The sequence below is a fragment of the Pristiophorus japonicus genome, chromosome 16, assembly GCF_044704955.1.
Source record: "Pristiophorus japonicus isolate sPriJap1 chromosome 16, sPriJap1.hap1, whole genome shotgun sequence".
Lineage (NCBI taxonomy): Eukaryota > Metazoa > Chordata > Chondrichthyes > Pristiophoridae > Pristiophorus > Pristiophorus japonicus.
In genome coordinates this window covers 132,613,624-132,633,800 of record NC_091992.1, presented here as the reverse complement: position 1 = coordinate 132,633,800, position 20,177 = coordinate 132,613,624, and the positions used below count along the sequence as shown (strand labels likewise).

Below are 20,177 nucleotides of genomic sequence, written 5' to 3'. Positions count from 1 at the left end.
AATAAATATGCTCAAACTATATAGTGGTCTGGCCAGACTACATCTTGGGAGTAACTGAAGTTCTGGTCACTGAAACACAGGGGAGATATTCACGAGCTGGAAGCAGTACAGAGATGAGCTACAAGGCTGGCCACTAATGTTAGAGGTCCGAGTGATGAGCAAAGACTGAAAAAACATGGACTTTTCAGCCTTGAAAGGTGGTGACTAAGCAGTGACCTTATTGAGGTGCATCAGATAGTAAACAATATGGATAAGGTAAATTTGGTAAAATATTTCAAACTAAATTGAGTCAGATATAGGTTTAAACTTGTAAACGGTAAATTTAACACTATTAGGAAGACCACACAGTGATCAATAAACGGAATAGATTTCTGGGAAAAGCAGCAGAGGGAAAAACGCTGCAATTATTGAACAATTGGAAGAGAGCACTATAGTGTCTTTCTGGATTGCTGAAAGAACTAAATGGGCCTTCCTCATCTATAATTGTGTGAACATCTTCAGTCATTTTGGTACAAATGATTCTAGCATTGTAAAAAATCTATTTTAATAGGTTATGCCTCGGCTTCAAAACGCACCTTTTATTTGATTATTCTCTACTTTTTGATCTGATCTGTTTAGCCCTCCTATCTCTCAGAAGAGCCAGCCGATACTCACCCATCACGCTCACACATGGTTGAAGTATCAGAGGGCAGTCCGTAGCCATGAAACAATGCAATAGCACAAGTGTGACCATCAGATGAGAATATTGAGATAATATTTTTCAAACCCTGCAGATCAGTATCAGATGGGGAGCTCAATGAAATAGCTGAACTACCCCATGCTGCAGATTAAGATAATACATATCCAGACTGTCATTGGTTTGGAGTGTGCTACTTCTTCTGATCCCCATGTGTAATTTGAATAATTGGATTGGTTATAGTTGCTACATAAATAAAACCACAAAGATTGTTAGACCGAAGAATTTATTAAATAAAACATAGCAAGCCAGTCCTTCACAATGTTAATTTGATTATGTGAAGTACAATATGACAATTTATAAGAATCTTTATTTAATTCTGATTATGCATAGTGCATTTAGTCCATGGACTCATAATTCATTATTGCACACTTAATTCAGGCCACACAAATGGCCCGACTATAACAAGACATGCAAAGGGTTTTTTTGGCAGGCAAATATTGCCCACAAAAGGTAAGTAGAGGAAAGCAAGAATGTGGGTTAAGACTGGAATGCAGTCAAATATTGTGTTGTGGCCAGTGTCCCTAGTATTAGATAGAAACAAAATACAATATTGTACCTATAGGCCTAAATTAAAACAAATGTACAAAATTAAAAATACAACTTTATACACATCTTAAAATATATTAGCTTTAATTAAACATTCTGCAAATGGTCCTAACTTTTTCCAAAGCAACTTCATCTTGAAAGACGATTGGCCAAATCCTTCACACTGTAGAGTCTTCAATTATCTATTTGCAATTCATGTTGTGAATGTCAATTTACAGACAAGTTGAACATCTGCTACTGGGGCAACATATAGCTCAGGAAATGCATGGAGGAAAAATATATAGTATAACCAAGACAAATGATAGTAATCATGGGCGTAATGGCACTGAAGCACAATTAACATTGAAATTTCCGCAGACCTTATGTAGACACATCGCATACAAAAGAAAGGCTCAGGATGAACACAATTTGAGAAAACCTTGTTTTAAACAAAACAGGCATTTTGAGTTGGCCTACATGTCAGATTTATTTCTGCAACATTATAGTTTCCCCTTCATTTGTTCAGAAAAATGCTACCCGGATTCAACAGTTTTAGTCATTCTTTCCAGTATTTTTTTTTAATTTGAAGATTTTAATGGGAACCAATAAAAGTTTTAACAAATAGAGTTTGAAAGGAGAGCTGTCTTCACCATTAGAGAGGCAGCAAGAGCCTTAAATCATTTGCTCATATTTGGCAAACACTTTCTTACAGACAGCACCACTTTTAAAAGTAAACAGGAGGTCAATTGTGATTGGCTAACCACTAAACATGCCCAACTTTCAGTGAAGTGGCATTGAACGCATCGTACAAACCCAAAAATAATGCTATAAAAAGTAGGGGAGCGATTTAAAAAAAAAACTAATTTCACAAAAATTGGAATAAGTGGTCTAATATTACTTAATCTACTCATATTTGAAAATTCTGACATGCTATTCACCAATTTATATTTAGGAGGGACTGGTCTCTGTTCTGGAGTGTCTCTGTCATGCACTAGAATGACTGAGGGAGAAAATACATAAAAAACCCTACCAGAACCAAGTACCTAGCCCTTATATACACCCACCCACTATTATATAGAGCACTGTTAATTATATCACTCAATGATTAAGCTTGTGATATCACTGCCAGATTATAGAAATGTAATTAGCAGTGGATTACAGCACTGCTCTATACATTATAACCTTTTAAGGAACTGTTAATTTTTATAAACCATAAATGTAAAACTTGAAAAATATACTTTATATAATATATCACAGTGGCTGTCACAGTCATATCATCCCTCACTCTCCCACAGACATACCACCCCAAAGTGGATTATTTCAGGAGCTGGTGCCAATTGTTTGATCATGTGAACTAATAGGGAGATGCCAAAGAGTTGAGAAAGGTTTCTTGTGCATTTAAATTGCTCCTGAATTGGGCAGGAGGGGTGTGTCCATTTATAATGTGCAGATAATGAGCAGTTAGCATTTTGGTAAAATCAGTTGTACAAAGTAATTTCCCACACAATCTATAAATTGCCATCCAGGTATAAGGGGGAAAATATTGATCTTGCCTGCAGATGCATACTTATCTGACGTGTGTGCAGACTGTCAGAAGAACCCATTAATCAGTAAAAGTACAATTCTAATGATAAATCACCACAAAGCAATGAGCTGTAAGTATTCCAAGAGTAACTTACATAAAATTAGCAATTATAGACCATGTGCCATTTTAGTGATGCATTATACTGTCCTTTATAAATACTCAAACCCAACAAGGCAATCATGCATCAATTCTGCAGCTGCATCAAGGTTGCCTCAGACAACCATACAATCACATGTATCTGGAAATCTTCTCTTCAGGCCTATGAGAACCTGACTAAACTGAAGCATTTCATGCCAAATAAGTCATTTACAAGTACAGCTACATATAGTCTCTCTATATATGTCTGGGCCTTTATTTTCTTGGAATGGCCAAGTGATAAATGGGGTATAACAATATTAGCTGTTAACAATACACAGAGAAAGAGACACTCAGTAAACTGCACATACTGAGTACAACAGATCACAAGTATTCCTGGAAAGTATCGTGGCACGAATGGTTCCAAAAGACAGACGGCACAGTTGAATGCACATGAACAGCAACTTCGTAATACTGTAAACATAAAACTTCCGTACATCACAGTCGTTCAGCAACTTCTGTTGGTATCTCCTTTGAAGGCCACACTGTAGATGAACGTGGATCCATGGCTGAATGCATTATTGGAATATACACATCATCCATATTTGGCATAACAAAAATTTTCTGTAAAATTCAACAAGAAATTTAACTATTAAACTTTGGTCGTTTGGTTTATTTGAAATTTTAGAGTTCTGAAGCTTCAATACCCATCGCGGTGCTACGTATATTATTTCAAAGCATCCACTGTCACCTGTTTGCACTCTGCATGAAGAGTTACGTAAATTACAAACAATCATTTTTGGAAGCTGAATATTTACAACTTGTCACAAATGCTAGAAACAACAGATTTCTAAGTAAACATTAAAAAAATATTTTTCCAGCCATTTTACCAAACTTGTGCTGAGTGAATACTACCATAATCTTGTCAAAACTAAGCAGTGGGGAACAATGAAGCTCACCCATTAGATTTAGTGCCTGCACTCTACAATATAAACTTTACTTTTGGATGAAAATTTGCAGGATCTCATCAAAATGACAAAATGCTCTAGTGTAAGTGTCGTCATCATCATCATAGGCAGCCCCTCGAAGCGAGGATGACTTGCTTCGACGCCAAAAAGGGATGAGTTCACAGGTGTTTCAATGAAGGACCTAATATTCCGGATCCCAAACTACATCCTGAAGGATGGAAGATGCCTGTGCGTGGATTTTTTAACGTGTGGTGGCCGTTGCACACCAGCCACCACACTGGCTTGACAGAGCTAGGTCTTGGTCCAATGGCAAGGATTAATCAAGACGACTGGAGACCAGCTCTGCTGCACGGACCTAGCGCGTAAGTGCAACTGTACATGCCATGCTTTATCACTATGCCACAGAACAGTGCCTTTCTTCAGTTTTTGCAACTTAAAGAAGGAACATAACTAACAATACTTTCCATGTCAAAGTTCTTCCTTGTGTAGTTAGGAAGAAGGAGATACTACCAATGTCTTATCACTTGTGAGGAGGAATTTTGAATTCCCCGCCCAGCTACCTTTTGGTCGGCAAGCTACAGGGAAACTGCTATACTGCAGTTGAAAGTCAGATTAGAGCCAGCAAGGTGGGAAAAGCAGTGGTTCTACAGTGTAACTAGTCAGCTTTGCTGTCAACGATACATGATTAGGGTTGGACCCAAGCCTATTTTAACAAACATTATTCTATCTGAACATTCTATCGCTATAATCCCATTATTAATGGGATTTATTTGCTTAGCAGAGCCTTTTTAAAAGCATGACCCAAGGCAGCTCAGATCCTCGTCCCATATGGGGAGAAAATTGGGCAACAGTTCAATCACTTAAAAAGAAAGAGATGTTAACGGTTATGAAAACTTTTGACAAGTCTCTTTAAGACATTAATTTTCTCCCTTCCATTTGCGCAGGATTCCCTCCAGTGCCTTGCCTATGAGCTTAAATGTCTCACTTTAAAAGCAATTCGAGTTATTTACTAGAACATAAGGTGATTTGATTTGCAGATAAATTTACTAATCATCTAGTCTTATTTAAGTTGCTTAGATAAACAGGAGAATACAGAAGGGAAGAGGAACAATTAGGAAGTATGGATTTGCAGCAAGTTATCTGGTATGTTAATTATGTCCTTTACCTGGAACTCTTGTTCGAGTTTCTTTTCGATCCAGTCAGTTACATGTGCGATAGTGACTTCACGCTCACCCAATTTGGGCCGAGCTTTTAGCTCCAGATGTGGTGGCGTTCGGAAACCATACCTTTAAACAAAGATTACAAATCTCATTGGCAACTGCAGCAACTTTAAAGCAAAATGATAAACTGCATTTATCAACATTTGTATAAAATTAATATCTCAGAGGGCAATACAACCAACACAAAGCACTCAGCTAAAATACTGAAAGTTTCAAGCTAAACAGCCACTTGGTTTGCAAGCATATCTCATAATTGATAACAGTTCAAGCTTTTACAGTGTTACCAAGTACAACTCCCCCCTCCACACGATACGGATATCTGCACCCCACCTCCCCACGTTAAGATATCTGCACCCCATACACCCCCATGATACCGATATCTGCACCCCACGATTGATATCTGAACCACCCCTCCGCCCTATAACCAATATCTGCACCACCCCTCCCCCCCCCCCCCCCCCCCCAATACCTGAACTCCCCACACGTTACCGATATCTGCTCCCACACCCCTCAGATACTGGTATCTGCACGCTGCTCCCCTCCCCAACGATAGATATCTGCACCCCCCCCCCCCACAATACAGATATCTGCATCCCAATCCCCCACCTCACCCAAGATACCAATCATCATCTTTGCAGGGATGATACAGAATGAGAAAGGAACCGTCTTGCCATTATGTTTCTCCCAGGCATCTCCATACTTTCCCTGGTAATAATGCTTTCAAGTGCAGAATAGCAGCAATTATCTCTCATTTGAGCATTACATCACCACTCTTGCCCACAAGCACTCTGAGCCAGCTCTCTGTGCAATGGGGAGGGAGTGAGTGTAGGGACTTGTAATATTTACTGTAACCATTTTTCCATTACTTACACAGGGAGGTCATGGTGGGTATGGAAGGGAGTCACGCTTTGAACACTGTATCGAGATATTCAAGGGTACTTGTGCCGTTGACCAACCTTACGATTTCTGCGTTTAGTGTCAGTGCTTGGGTTGGTGGAGGTGGCACTCATTGCCTCCATGATGTCTGCACAAATCTTTTTTGTGGCTTGCTTTTTTAGGTTGAGGAGCCGGCATCCCTTTGCCCTTATCTCAGCCAACAGTACATTGACAGAAGTGACGAAGAAGTTAAGATCTCTTGCCACAAAAGTCCCCGGGGCTGTTTCCACCTATTATTTTTTCCAATTTCCTACGCTTCACGTCCTTTAAGCTGCTGCAGCCTTTTACACATTGCAGCTGCACTGCATTTCCCTCCCTGCAAGTGGCAGGATTCCAGTTAGAAGTAGGAATATCACAAACCTTAGCATGTAAAATTAGGCCCTTCCCCAGGAAAATGGCATTGGATTCTGACAGTGCCACGAGTGAACAGAAGTCCCACAAGCAAATGTCGGGCAGAGGCATATTCCAGCCCTATATGTTTTCTTACATATTTACTGTTGATGAATAAGAAGTCTTACCACTTTAAAAATGTACAAAACAGATTACTCGAGTTTACGCAGTACAGGATGGTTACCTATAAAACCGCCGTATAAGCTTCGCAGAACCAGTGTAATTCCATCAAAATTTGTAACCGAGCCTGCCCTTACCATATTCTGTCAGTAGGTGGAGATGGAATATTCACAGCTAGCGTTCCTTTGCACTCTTGAACCTCTACTGTTAACAGCAATGGAGTATTTGAGACCTCTTCGATCTTCTTCTTAATAAATTCAGTTTCTGTAGCTTTCTGAAAATACTTCGATTTTGTAATTTTATCCACAAGTCTCATTATCTTGCTCGGTCGATGTCCTCCCACGTATCTGCACATGTGGGAAATAATTTATTACTCATCATTGAATATTCTGCACATTAACATTTCATTTACTTTAATTTCCAAGTGATTGAATATTCAATGCATGGGAAGAGCAATGTATACTCAAAATGCTTTTGAAAGTCATGCATGCACCATGATCATAGATACTGGATTATGTTTAAATAGAAACTGTGGTGCTTGCTGTGAATGTTGATGCTCTATGCTCCCAGTGTTATTATGAGAAGGCAGGTGCACCTTTTCCTGTATTTAAGGAATTCTTGCACTATAGTCACCTTTATTGAGAAATATGCCGCTGCCATGATCCACATTACAGTGAATCACATTACAGGAAACCTAAAGATCTTATTCAATTACAAATTGCAGGAAAGGCAGGCATTGCTTTAGAGAAGTAGGTTGTGGGTTTGTTCCTGAAATTTCACGTTAAATTTTCTTACTCCCACCAAGCCAATTATAATTTACTGTAAAAGAAAAGTCAATAATTCCTTCAGAACAACTGAATTAATAGAACAAATAATAGATGGGAAGTATTCATTCCCCAAGATATACACTAGCATAGAACACTTCTAGTATCTGGTTAAATGTCACTGAAATTTTCAATTAATTATAATATCAAATTTCAGTCTAATTGACCCACCATTGTAACCATCATTAAATGGCATGCTGCCCAGCCAGCCACAACTCCCTTCCTCTCTTGGTTTAGGATTGTGGTGCGAATAGAACAATCGCAATGGGGTTTTACATATTTTAAAAAAATCAAACTAATTAAAAAAAATTATCAATTAGGAACCTAAACAATTAGAATAAAGATATGCTTACTCTACACGTTGAGACAAAAAACATTTAGAGCAATGATCAAATGAATGCATATATACATTATTTTACAACGTACTACTTCAAAATGTTGTCGATAATATTCATACCCTTCTGCTGCTGCTGCTAGTGCCTTGTCTCCTCCCATCACATCTTGAGCATCTTCTTCATCTGATGATCCAGCACTCGAGGACTCCTCGTCACTATCAGCAAGGCAATAGGCTTTTGGTCTACTCCTGTAGTAGGAGCATTGGAGGAGGAAAAACAGCTTCAAACAAACATCCTATTCCATGTTAAGTATTTTTTTTTAATATAGATTAAACCAATTAGGATCATGCAGAGGAAAGCTAAAAACGATAATATAAAAACTAGGTTAGCAATAAGAAATTTTCCCCACCAAAGTTGAATTTTATTTAGATTCCAAAAAGTTGTCCAAAATATACTAACTGCTACAGCTGATGGAAATGTACTTTACATTTTCTGAAGCTACAAAACGTCTATCTTTTTGATAACAAGCAAATATACAATCTCTCAAATAAATCTGCACTTTCTGAAACTAGGAGTTTAAAAAAAAATTATATTCTACCAAGATGTGCAGTTTCGATTTTCCTTCCCTAACTTTTCCTCATTACCATAATTCTTTAAGATAGTGACTCATAAATTGGAGTAAAATTTTCCTTCCCTAACTTTTCCTCATTACCATAATTCTTTAAGATAGCGACTCATAAATTGGCAGCAGTCCTTCAGTACCTCACCAAAATGACATTCTTTATGAAGAAACTTCAACAATGAATGTCAGGAGGCATCACAGCCAAGCCCAACTCTACACCGTGTCCACATGCATATGTTCAGCAGGAGTCACTGATCGCAGTCAGTATTAGGGCCCATTTCCCTCCCTACTCTCATCTGGGATGTTGCTGCTTCCCTCCACCCCACCCCGTCTCCCCACCGACACACAAGCTGTGATCAGCTAACTTATCCTAGATGAAGAACTAAATCTGGGAATTTCCTGATCCGAGTAGCTCAGTCCACCACATGGTGCATCTACAAACAGAGCTCTTGGGGAGAGAGATATACTTCTCAATTTCTTCACAAAGTTCCTTGGTAACCACATGATTTTCAGTGTGCAGATGTGATCATGTGTCCCCTGTAATGTTTGTATTTCCATGGAATGAATGGATGGATACAAGCAGTCAATTATCCTGGAAAAAGCCTGGCTGCGTTGCTTCATAATCACAAAAATATTAAACACCAAGATTTTAACCTCTGTATTGAAGACTTGCATGCATGAGAGAATAATGGTGACCGAGGAGTGATTACAAGCCTAATGGAGAGATTCAAATGATTTCATAAAGCAAGAGAGTAAAGTTTGAGTGTTTAAATTTCTAACTTATTAGTCTTCTAATCATTTCCAGGTATCCATGAATTGGGAATCTATTCTATGAAGTTCATATGGGGCATTCAATTCATTTATAGTCCAGATTTGCAACAAGGCTGTTATGGCTGTGCATTTTGTATTATTTATGTGCAATAGTTGTGCTTTATCATTAAAGACTGAGATAATGACTCAGTTCATCAAGTGCTAATCAGCAGTTAATTACTAAATAATATGGTCAGTGCATATTATTCTGGGGAAAATTATTACACATCTTTCACTCTCGATCTGGTAAATTCCAAACATATCCTCAACATAGCTCCACAGAGAAAGGGCATTTAAGTGATCCAAGAAAGGATGAACCCACCCTTCCTCTACAACAGATGACCTTACAGTGGTGGATGTGCGCCTTGGGAGAAACTAGGCTAAAAATGTCATTCAAGACTGGGTTTGGAGCTCAGGTCTCCTAGTTGAGAGTCCAACACTCTTATCATTGCAGTTATTAAAAAGCACCCGTCATTTTCAAATATATAGCACCAATATTTATCTAACCATTTCTGTGCCCAACACGGTTCAGTTTCTTATTTCAAGTTTCAGGATCTATTTTTCTTAGAACATTGGCAAGAGAGATCATCTCTAAAAATATAGTTAGTTGCACTGTGTAGTGGAGATGGAACATTCTCAATAGAGAAGAAGAGGGGAAAAAAAAAATTGAAGGTAGTTAGGGAAAATTTCAGGATGCATCATAGAATATTTGATTGGAAAGAGGACTCACAATAGCAACAGCTATCACACACAATGGCACACTGAGTCAGATTCTTTACACAAATCTCTAAAACCAATGTATGGGAAGATATATGATTTAGAAAGGGTTCAGTAGGGAACTGGGTGGCACAGTGGGAAGAACACTATCCTTTTACCTCCGGGACCCGGCATCAAATTGAGACCAGACTGATGGGATGAAAGACTCCTCTGTCTGCTGGCTGTAATGAAATGAGTTTGGTCAGTCTCAGCCTATTTCTTAATGGGTGCAGGTCCACAGCACAAAACTGCCAACAATTCAGCACCAACTGGCAATCTCACACAGACAAAGTATGAAGGAATGCTACTGTGGAAAATGTCACACTTGTGCAATATGGGATACTCCCTGAATTTAGCATCAAGAAATTGCTGGGACCATGCATAGGGATAGAGTGTTATTTTGCATCTGGCTTTGAGCGCTTGGAGTTTCTGTTGGGTGCATAAAACAGTAAAACTTGTGTAAGTTCCCAGGTATAATGTTTCTAATTATGACGAGCACAAACATTTTCTTTTACATGTAAAGCAAATGTTAATTGTAAATTGTTGGGGGGGGGGGGCGGGGGGGAAGAGAGGGCGTGGGGAGAAGAGGAGGAGAAACTGGAAAGAGTAAATGGTTACCCACCCAGCTTTTCCAAATATAATTTTTAATAAATTCCTTATTTCTTTCTAATAAAATCTGTGGATGTTTAAATCTGCAATCTTTAGACTGCTATGGCCTTGATACCCCCAATATTTACAGCTAATGGCAATTACGGTAATGCATATTTTCATAAATGCATCAATGGATACAAAAAAGATAAATTCTATATTTATGAATATAAACATTCATTTGAATAAACATTTAATGATAAGTAGCAAAATTAACATGTTTAAATCAGCAATTGAAGTTTGACTGAATATTTGCTAAGGACTGGTTTATTACTGATAGTAAAATGTCTCATTTGTGCTTTCCTAAACTAACTGAGGGCAGTTCAGTTACATCTACAGCACTGGACTTTCAACTAGGAGACATACCGTTTGAATTATCAGTCTCAATTGGAGTTTGAGCTTCTCTTGTAGAAGGTAGTGACTTTAAAGATACAAAAAAAAACTGCCATTTTGGAATAGAATAGTTCCCCTCACCCCAAGTGGTCTGTAGCTATTTTCCATCATTACTAGATGACTCTTCATATCCTTCATAATGAGACAGCAGCCTAATGTTTCAGTATTCTAGGTGCCACTGTACTGTCATTTTCCAAATTAGATTATAACAAAGATGACGTACAATACAACGTATATTGTGTAGGTTTGATTCACACTGTGAACTTGGGTCACTGATACACGTAAAATACAGACAACAGTTCAAAAGGGATAACACCCATAGAAGATCTATTCATCCATTTCAGGAGGCTGGGTTGCTTAGCTACTGATCTATAATGGCTTAACTGCAATTTGTTTACTGAACTAAAACCAATACAGTCCCTCAGGAAATCATGTTAGTATACACATTAGAAAAAAACCCTGCATGCTCACCAAAATGCAAGAATGTAAAGGGGGATCGTCATGAGGGGGAGAAGAACCAGGAGAGCAATGTCACAAATGTCAATTAGATCACATGCAAATGACAACACAACACATCTCTATGCAAATCACAATTATGTATTGGGATGTCTTGTCAAATACCTTTCTATGACGATGCCCCTTCATTAACTCACCACATTATGGACAGATAATTCCCATGCACAAGCAAGGATGAAGCAACAATGGTTTTCCCCTTTGTTCAGGAACAACACAGTGTTTATTTTCTGAATGGAATGTTGACAGAACCACATTCCCACAGGTTACATATGCTATACGGATTGTAGATTACAATTACCACTCACCAGAATCACACAAATCCACAGATGATTCCGATCAAACACATTATAAACGGAGAAATGAAGGAAAAACGTATAAACAGAAGTTAGTGAAAACAGACCACCTTTCAATTGAAAAATGCACACAACTGTGCAAAGGTCTGGTACTGTAGTTTTTAGCAAACTTTTTAAATAAATTCATCTTGTAACATGTATACATGATAACACATGGCTGCAATCATTGTTGTTAGATTATACTTGTACTAGCTAATCTGGATGGTTTCAAATAGGAATGATACCAGTATACAATCCCCTCCTGCCTGTGTGTGCATATTATTTGTTAATAAATGTATTAAAAAAAATTAAACCTTGGTAGATGTTTCCAGCTGAACAAATAATCAAAACATACAAACTAAACAGTTGAATAAATGTAAAAAAAATACTTATGATAGGCGTAATATTTCACACAAAGGTAAGGGAAATTTTAGGGGATAGGAGGGGAATTAGTGCATCAGGTTAGCACATTGTCCCTCAGCCCAAAATGACTGGGCTGTATGAAATGAGTTGGGGCTGTTTCAAACCAATTCTCGTAGGCACGTGCACAAAGTTCCCCATAATTTAGCAAGAGAATCTCAGATGCTGTAAAGGATGGATTCTTGAGGTTGGTAGAGAGTGCAGAGGTTTATAGTCTGTATGTAGATGTGCTATACTGACTCTCACCACTCAAACCCAAAAACATCGGAAGGGCAAGTTAGTGAGCAAAAAGTGTTAGTTGGACCTTTGAACTGAGGCAAATACAGATAAAACCAACCTTACATTTTTGATGCAGTTTGCCTGTTAACCAGCATGACATTTTTAAAGCAAGCTTTGCACAACATTAGTTAACCACTCATGAACATTTTGACCCTGCATGGCCCTTCTGTTGTTTATCCAGGCAGTATGGTACTTTCTTACACATCACAACATTGACCAATGGTGGGAACATGTAAACACAGGATAATTCACTTTTATGTAGGCTGGGATTCTTGTGGATAACTTGTGCTTTCACCATTTTCAGAGCAAAATATAATGAGATGCCATCGCATTTGAGTTACACAAGTGGATATGGTGAGACAATGCAAGGTGGAGGAGGCTCATGTGGAACATAACACGTGGGGTCGAATGGCCAATTTCTGTCTGTCTGTATTATGCAAGAAGTTTAAGAAATCCTGTAGGAAGGATATTGGAGTCATAGAATGGATAGTGAACATTCACAAAAGGAAACCAGGAGTAGGCCATTATTGTTACGAAGAAAGGAAGATATAGTTTTTTTCCCCACTAGAATAGAGGAGGAGTTAACAGATTTTGTTTTCCACATGATGAAATGTTTTGAAAGGATAAATAGTGAAACATTGCTTCCCCGGCTTGATGATAGTTATAAATATATATATTATATATTACATATGTATAATCACACAAAGGGTTAGAAGAACATGGAATGCTCCACAAGGCAAGCATCAAGGCAGGGACTATAAGGGCAATTTTAACCGAACCCACGTAGAGGGAATAGGGCGGGATTGGGTTGGACGCCTATTTAATACTCCATCCAATTTGACGCTATATGGAAGTCAATGGAACGTAAACAGGGTGGGGTGTAAAACAGGCGGCTTAAGTTAACAGAACCCTCTATGAGCAGATTTTTGTCTTCACCATCTGAGCAGAATGCACAGGGGAAAATCAGACAGGGAGGATCGCATGCTATTAAGAGAGCCCACCCGATTTTCTTTCTCTTTAAATTAACGGAAGGAAAATCAGACAGGCTCCGTTACACATGTGCAATCCTCCTGACAGATTTTCTTTTCTGTGCTCTGCTCAGGTCATGCTTTATCTCCTGACATTAATGACAAAAAACACCCCATAAGCATCATTTAAAAAGGAATTAAGTAAATATTTGAAAAAGGAGAATATGAAGCATGGAATGGGAAGAGAGTAGATAGCTTCTGGTTAAGCTCACGCTTGCATAGACATAACTAGCAAATGACCCCCCTTCGCTGTAATATACATGATTCTCTGATTAGGGCTGTTTTTCATTTGCCAACACTGTATGCAAGTGTAATTCCATATATTTTGTTGCAACAAAGGTAAAGTACATTCTTCCAGTACAACCAAACATACATTATACATCCCAGGGCAACTATTCAATCAATCAAGAAAAATCACTGATGGAACTCCTCAAGACTGAGGTCATAAGCTGGGCTGTGAACATTTACTTGCAGTTTGGGGAGGAGGGTTGCTACTTCAGCAAATGGGTAAATTCAGGGACACCGCCTAAGGAGTTCTTACATCAGAAGTTGAGAAAGTCCTTGTGTGATGGAGCCAATGTTATGTGAACTGATGATGGTGACCACTTTTGATGCCCTAGTCCCAGTTAAAACCATTACTCTCTCTCACCCTGGCCATTCCCCCTGGTACAGCCCTGATCTTTGCTCCCTTAAGTCCAAGGGACGCAGACTTAAACGGATATGGTGGTGTAAGAAAATCATGTTAGTATTCAATTTCTGTGGGTAAAGCATGTACATGTGCGATTTTAATGCTGGAGTTTAGGCTCTGAGCAAACCTTGACCTCAAACTATGTACAAGCCTAAAACTGCTTATGCTTGCCTCGGTTTGATCTGGTCTATAACTGCCAAAAATGTGCTTGTGTAATTGATGTGATTAACTCATGTGTGTGATGTGATTAACTCATGTGATTAATGTAAATAATTTGTGTAAGCAAAAACATCACGTGAAGACACTCTACATCCGCCACTAGGTAGGGGTCGGGACTAAGCTGACCGGGACCAATCATGGACAGATCATGTGTTCGAAGAGCCAATCACTTGGCCAGAAAGACTCGTGCCCGAGATTCAAGACTGTATAACAAGGACAAGCTGAACACTGATTGTCACAGCGGAGAAAACAGAACTACAAGCGAGAGAGACGCAATTACGTAGACGTGACCGAAGCCAAGTCGGCATGCTCCGCTGTCCAAGACCAAAACGTGAAATAAAGCCTGTCTAGGCCTGTTAATTACTGCCTCTATTTTGTTATGCTTTTATACTGTTATACTTAATAAATTGTCCCTACTTGTTGCAATGTGGTAGTCTCTGTCAATTCTTATGGCGGACTGAATGAAACCTTACAGCGGACAACTGGTTTATCCATTCACCACCAGATCTGGCTGGACCACATAAAGCACTATCGGGATACTGCTCTCGTCTGCCAAAGTCGCTCACTATTCCAGAGTTATTCTGGGATATAAAGATAAATCCCGGTTTCTATTCTTCACTGCTAACCGTCTTTTTAAACCCCTCTCCCCAGACTCCACCCTCACCTCCGACAGTAAGTGTGAGGAACTCATGGACTTCTTCATCTCCAAGATTGAGACCATCCGTTCGATCACCTCTGCCTCTTCCCTTCCTTCCCCTAGCTCACCAGGCCAAACTTCCTCTAAGAATCCCCCCTAGTGCTGACCTCACATCTTTCTCAATTTTCTCTCCCCTCATGACCTTTCCAATCTCATCCTGTCCATGAGACCCGCTTCCTGTTCTCTTGACCCTGTTCCCACCGAACTGCTGACCACCCAACTTCCTTTTCTGGCTCCCATGTTAGCTGACATTTGTTCTCCCCAAGTACTGTCCCCCTCTCCCTCAAATCTGCTGTCATCATCCCTCTCCTCAAAAAAAAACAACCCTCAACTCTTCCATCTTTGCAAGCTACCGCCCCATCTCCAGCCTCCCTTTCCTCTCCAAAGTCCTTGAACGTGTTGTTGCCTCCTAAATCCGTGCCCATCTTTCCCGTAATTCCATGTGCGAATCCCTCCAATCTGGTTTGCTTGCCACAGTACCGAAATGGCTCTCATCAAAGTCACAAATGACATCCTTTGTGACTGTGACAAAGGCAAACTATCCCTCCTCGTCTTTCTTGACTTGTCTGCAGCCTTTGACACGAATGATCAGTCAATCTTTCAACGCCTCACCACCGTCATCCAGCTGGGTGGGTCTGCACTTGCCTGGTTCCATTCTTATCTATCTAATCGTAGCCAGGGAATCACCTGCAACAACTTCCCTTCCCGCCCAGTTACCTCTGGTGTCCTCCAAGGATCTGTCCTTGGCCCCCTCCTATTTCTCATCTACATGTTGCCCCATGGCGACATCATCTGAAAACACAGCATCAGTTTCCACATGTATGTGCATGGCAGCCAGCTCTAACTCACTACCACTTTCTCTCGGCTCCTCCACGGTCTTCAAATTGTCAGACCGCTTGTCTGACATCCAATTCTGGGTGAGCAGAAATTTTCTCCAATTGAATATTGGAAAGACCGAAGCCATTGTTTTTTTGCCCCCGTCACAAACTCCGTTCCCTAGCCACTGACTCCATCCCTCTCCCCAACTTCTGTCTGAGGCTTAACCAGACTGTTTGCACCCTTGATGTCATATTTGACTCCGAAATGAGCTTTCGACCACATAGCCGCAGCATAACTAAGACCGCCTATTTCCACCTCCATAACATCGTCCATCTCTGCCCTTAACTCAGCTGATCCATGCCTTTGTTACCTCTAGACTGGACTGTTCCAACGCATCCCTGGCTGGCCTCCCACATTCTACCCTACGTAAACTGAGGTGATCCAAAACTCTGCTGCCCGTGTTCTAACTTGCATCAAGTCCCGCTCACCCATTACCCGTGCTCACTGACCCACATTGGCTTCCAGTTAAGCAATGCCTCAATTTCAAAATTCTCATCCTTATTTTCAAATCCCTCCATGGCCTCGCCCCCTCCCTATCTCTAATCCCTTCCAGCTCCACAACCCCCGCCCCCAGAAATGTCTGTGGTCCTCTAATTCTGCCCTCTTGAGTATCCTTGATTATAATTGCTCAACCATTGGTGCTCTGTTGCCTAGATCCCAAGCTCTTTAACTCCCTGCTTAAACCTCTCCACCTCTGTACCTTTCTTTCCTCCTTCAAGGCGCTCTTTAAAACCTACCTCTTTGACCAAGCTTTTGGTCGCCTACGCTAATTTCTATCTATATGGCTCGGTGTCAATTTTTTAAATCTCATACTAATCCTGTGCACCTAGGGATGTTTTACTACATTAAAGGTGCTATATAAATACAAGTTGTCTTTGCTGTTTTTCCTCATATTCTGCCAGTTGCATAGAGCACTTGGAAGTATGATCAAGAAAAGCAATTCTATCCAGCAATGAGATTGCGCAGAGTATCATTGCCAAATGTCCATGTCAAGCCATTTCCAGTCTGCTTTTTATGTTGGCTTGCAGTACAAGAAATGGCTTCACATTGTACTTGATGCAGAAAGGACTCTTTCCTGCCTGTGTAGTGTCAGAAATCACATTTTAATACAAGAAATCTTACCCTTCTTTGCCAACATCGCCTACTTTATATCCTTCTCCCAAAGGCTCCTTTCCCAGTTTGGTCAGGTTCATTTTAGTTTCCAAGGTCATTAGAAATGATCCATTGTAAGAAATCTCCAGATCAATCCATAGTCCTGTAGAAAATAAATAATCTGGCTGAGTAACTGTACAGAGAATTGCAAAGCTAAAATGGCACCCAAAGCCTATCTTTTCAGCAAGATGCAATATGTATTAGATAAGAGCTAACAGAAATAAGACCACAAATTACAGGTATTTACAACACGATGAATGAAAGCCACCACATTATTTTTCCATGAGGTTAGTAATCAGAAATGTGCAATATATGGACTAGAACTGCATGAAAATCTGTTTCCACCCAGGCTAGCAATAGGAATGGCAACAGGGACATGCACCCTACTTCAATTATGCCACGATGAAGTCAGTTATTATGCAGCCAATTTAAATTTATCATTCGAAAAACTGTTCCTGGTCAATTGGAAACAAATAAGGGTGTGACATTACCAGTCAATGCGGTTCCTGCAGCTCAATACAGAATCAACAGTGCTGCTGCAGACAATACCAATGGTGATCACAATCCCACAACTGTCTTTTGAAAATCAAATTACAGTATTAACAACTTTTTGCATTTATGTAACACCTTTAACGGTTTTTTAAAAAAGTATCACGGCTCTTTACAAATAAAAAGACCAAATCTTGGAGCAAGAGAAGCCTGGTCGAAAAGATGGGTTGACTAAAAGCTTTTAAAAGGAGGAAAGGAGAGGCAAAAGGTTTTGCAGAGTGCAGCCAAGGTTGCTGTTGGCTGGGTTCCCTGACTAGCCTTCTATATATTCCCTCTTCCTTTTAAATTTGGGGCACAAAAGTCCAGTCGGAGGTCCAAAGAGTGCAGTATAGATCAGGTGGCTGCATTTTGGACAAGAGGTTTATGGAGGGCGGAGGATGAGAGGCCAGAAAGGATAGCACTGGAATAAATCAAGTCTTGAAGTGACAAAAGCTTGAATAAGTTTCAGTAGTGGAAGGCCCACTCCTGAGAGTAAGTGCAAGCTGGGCAAGAATAGAGTTGGGGTCAACTCTAATAGTTCTTAAACAAATAGTATGTAAACACTTGCTACCTATGTAAACACTTGCTAACGGTCCGCGTTACGGAATTGGAGCTGAAGGTGGATTCACTCTGGAGCATCCACGATGCTGAGAATGACGTGAGTATCACGTGTAGTGAGTTGGTCTTACCGCAGGGAAAGGGTCCACAGCCAGATAGGGAATGGAAGACCAACAGGAAGAGTAGAGCAAGGAAGGTAGTGCAGGGGTCCCCTGCGGTCATCCCCCTGCAAAACAGATACACCGCTTTGGGTACTGTTGAGGGGAATGACTCATCAGGGGAGGGCAGCAGCAGCCAAGTTCATGGCACCGTGGCTGGCTCTGCTGCACAGGAGGGCAAGAAAAAGAGTGGGAGAGCGATAGTGATAGGGGATTCAATTGTGAGGGGAATAGATAGGCGTTTCTGCGGCCGCAACCGAGACTCCAGGATGGTATGTTGCCTCCCTGGTGCAAGGGTCAAGGATGTCTCGGAGCGGGTGCAGGACATTCTGAAATGGGAGGGAGAACAGCCAGTTGTCGTGGTGCACATTGGTACCAACGACATAGGCAAAAAAAGGGATGAGGTCCTACGAAACGAATTTAAGGAGCTAGGAGCTAAATTAAAAAGTAGGACCTCAAAAGTAGTAATCTCGGGATTGCTACCAGTGCCACGTGATAGTCAGAGTAGGAATCGCAGGATAGCGCAGATGAATACGTGGCTTGAGCAGTGGTGCAGCAGGGAGGGATTCAAATTCCTGGGGCATTGGGACCGGTTCTGGGGGAGGTGGGACCAGTACAAACCGGACGGTCTGCACCTGGGCAGGACTGGAACCAATGTCCTAGGGGGAGTGTTTGCTAGTGCTGTTGGGGAGGATTTAAACTAATATGGCAGGGGGATGGGAACCAATGCAGGGAGACAGAGGGAAACAAAAAGGAGCCAAAAGCAAAAGACAGAAAGGAGATGAGGAAAAGTGTAGGGCAGAGAAACCCAAGGCAAAGAACAAAAAGGGCCACTGTACAGCAAAATTCTAAAAGGACAAAGGGTGTTAATAAAACAAGCCTGAAGGCTTTGTGTCTTAATGCAAGGAGTATCCGCAATAAGGTGGATGAATTAATTGTGCAAATAGATGTTAACAAATATGATGTGATTGGGATTACGGAGACGTGGCTCCAGGATGATCAGGGCTGGGAACTCAACATTCAGGGGTATTCAACATTCAGGAAGGATAGAATAAAAGGAAAAGGAGGTGGGGTAGCATTGCTGGTTAAAGAGGAGATTAATGCAATAGTTAGGAAAGACATTAGCTTGGATGATGTGGAATCTATATGGGTAGAGCTGCAGAACACCAAAGGGCAAAAAACGTTAGTAGGAGTTGTGTACAGACCTCCAAACAGTAGTAGGGATGTTGGGGAGGGCATCAAACAGGAAATTAGGGGTGCATGCAATAAAGGTGTAGCAGTTATAATGGGTGACTTTAATATGCACATAGATTGGGCTAGCCAAACTGGAAGCAATACGGTGGAGGAGGATTTCCTGGAGTGCATAAGGGATGGTTTTCTAGACCAATATGTTGAGGAACCAACTAGGGGGGAGGCCATCTTAGACTGGGTGTTGTGTAATGAGAGAGGATTAATTAGCAATCTCATTGTGCGAGGCCCCTTGGGGAAGAGTGACCATAATATGGTGGAATTCTGCATTAGGATGGAGAATGAAACAGTAATTTCAGAGACCATGGTCCAGAACTTAAAGAAGGGTAACTTTGAAGGTATGAGGCGTGAATTGGCTAGGATAGATTGGCGAATGATACTTAGGGGGTTGACTGTGGATGGGCAATGGCAGACATTTAGAGACCGCATGGATGAAGTACAACAATTGTACATTCCTGTCTGGCGTAAAAATAAAAAGGGGAAGGTGGCTCAACCGTGGCTATCTAGGGAAATCAGGGATAGTATTAAA

At 40.5% G+C, this 20,177-nt stretch overlaps 1 protein-coding gene across 5 annotated transcripts in view; it reads right to left on the bottom strand.

Moving 5' to 3' along the window:
• Positions 1-944: 944 nt before the first annotated feature.
• Positions 945-20,177, bottom strand: part of tex2 (testis expressed 2) — a 194,621-nt gene continuing 175,388 nt past the window's right edge. For 4 of the 5 annotated variants that reach the window (XM_070857901.1, XM_070857902.1, XM_070857903.1 and 1 more), the window contains exons 8-12: positions 17,127-17,259; positions 7,840-7,965; positions 6,696-6,905; positions 5,058-5,178; positions 945-3,548 (exon numbers count right to left, since the gene is read on the bottom strand). In XM_070857901.1, the coding sequence (XP_070714002.1) occupies positions 3,423-3,548; positions 5,058-5,178; positions 6,696-6,905; positions 7,840-7,965; positions 17,127-17,259 (716 nt within the window). In that variant the 3' untranslated portion in view covers positions 945-3,422. The remainder of the gene's footprint in view (positions 3,549-5,057; positions 5,179-6,695; positions 6,906-7,839; positions 7,966-17,126; positions 17,260-20,177) is intronic. The other variant, XM_070857905.1, reaches the window with a different exon arrangement.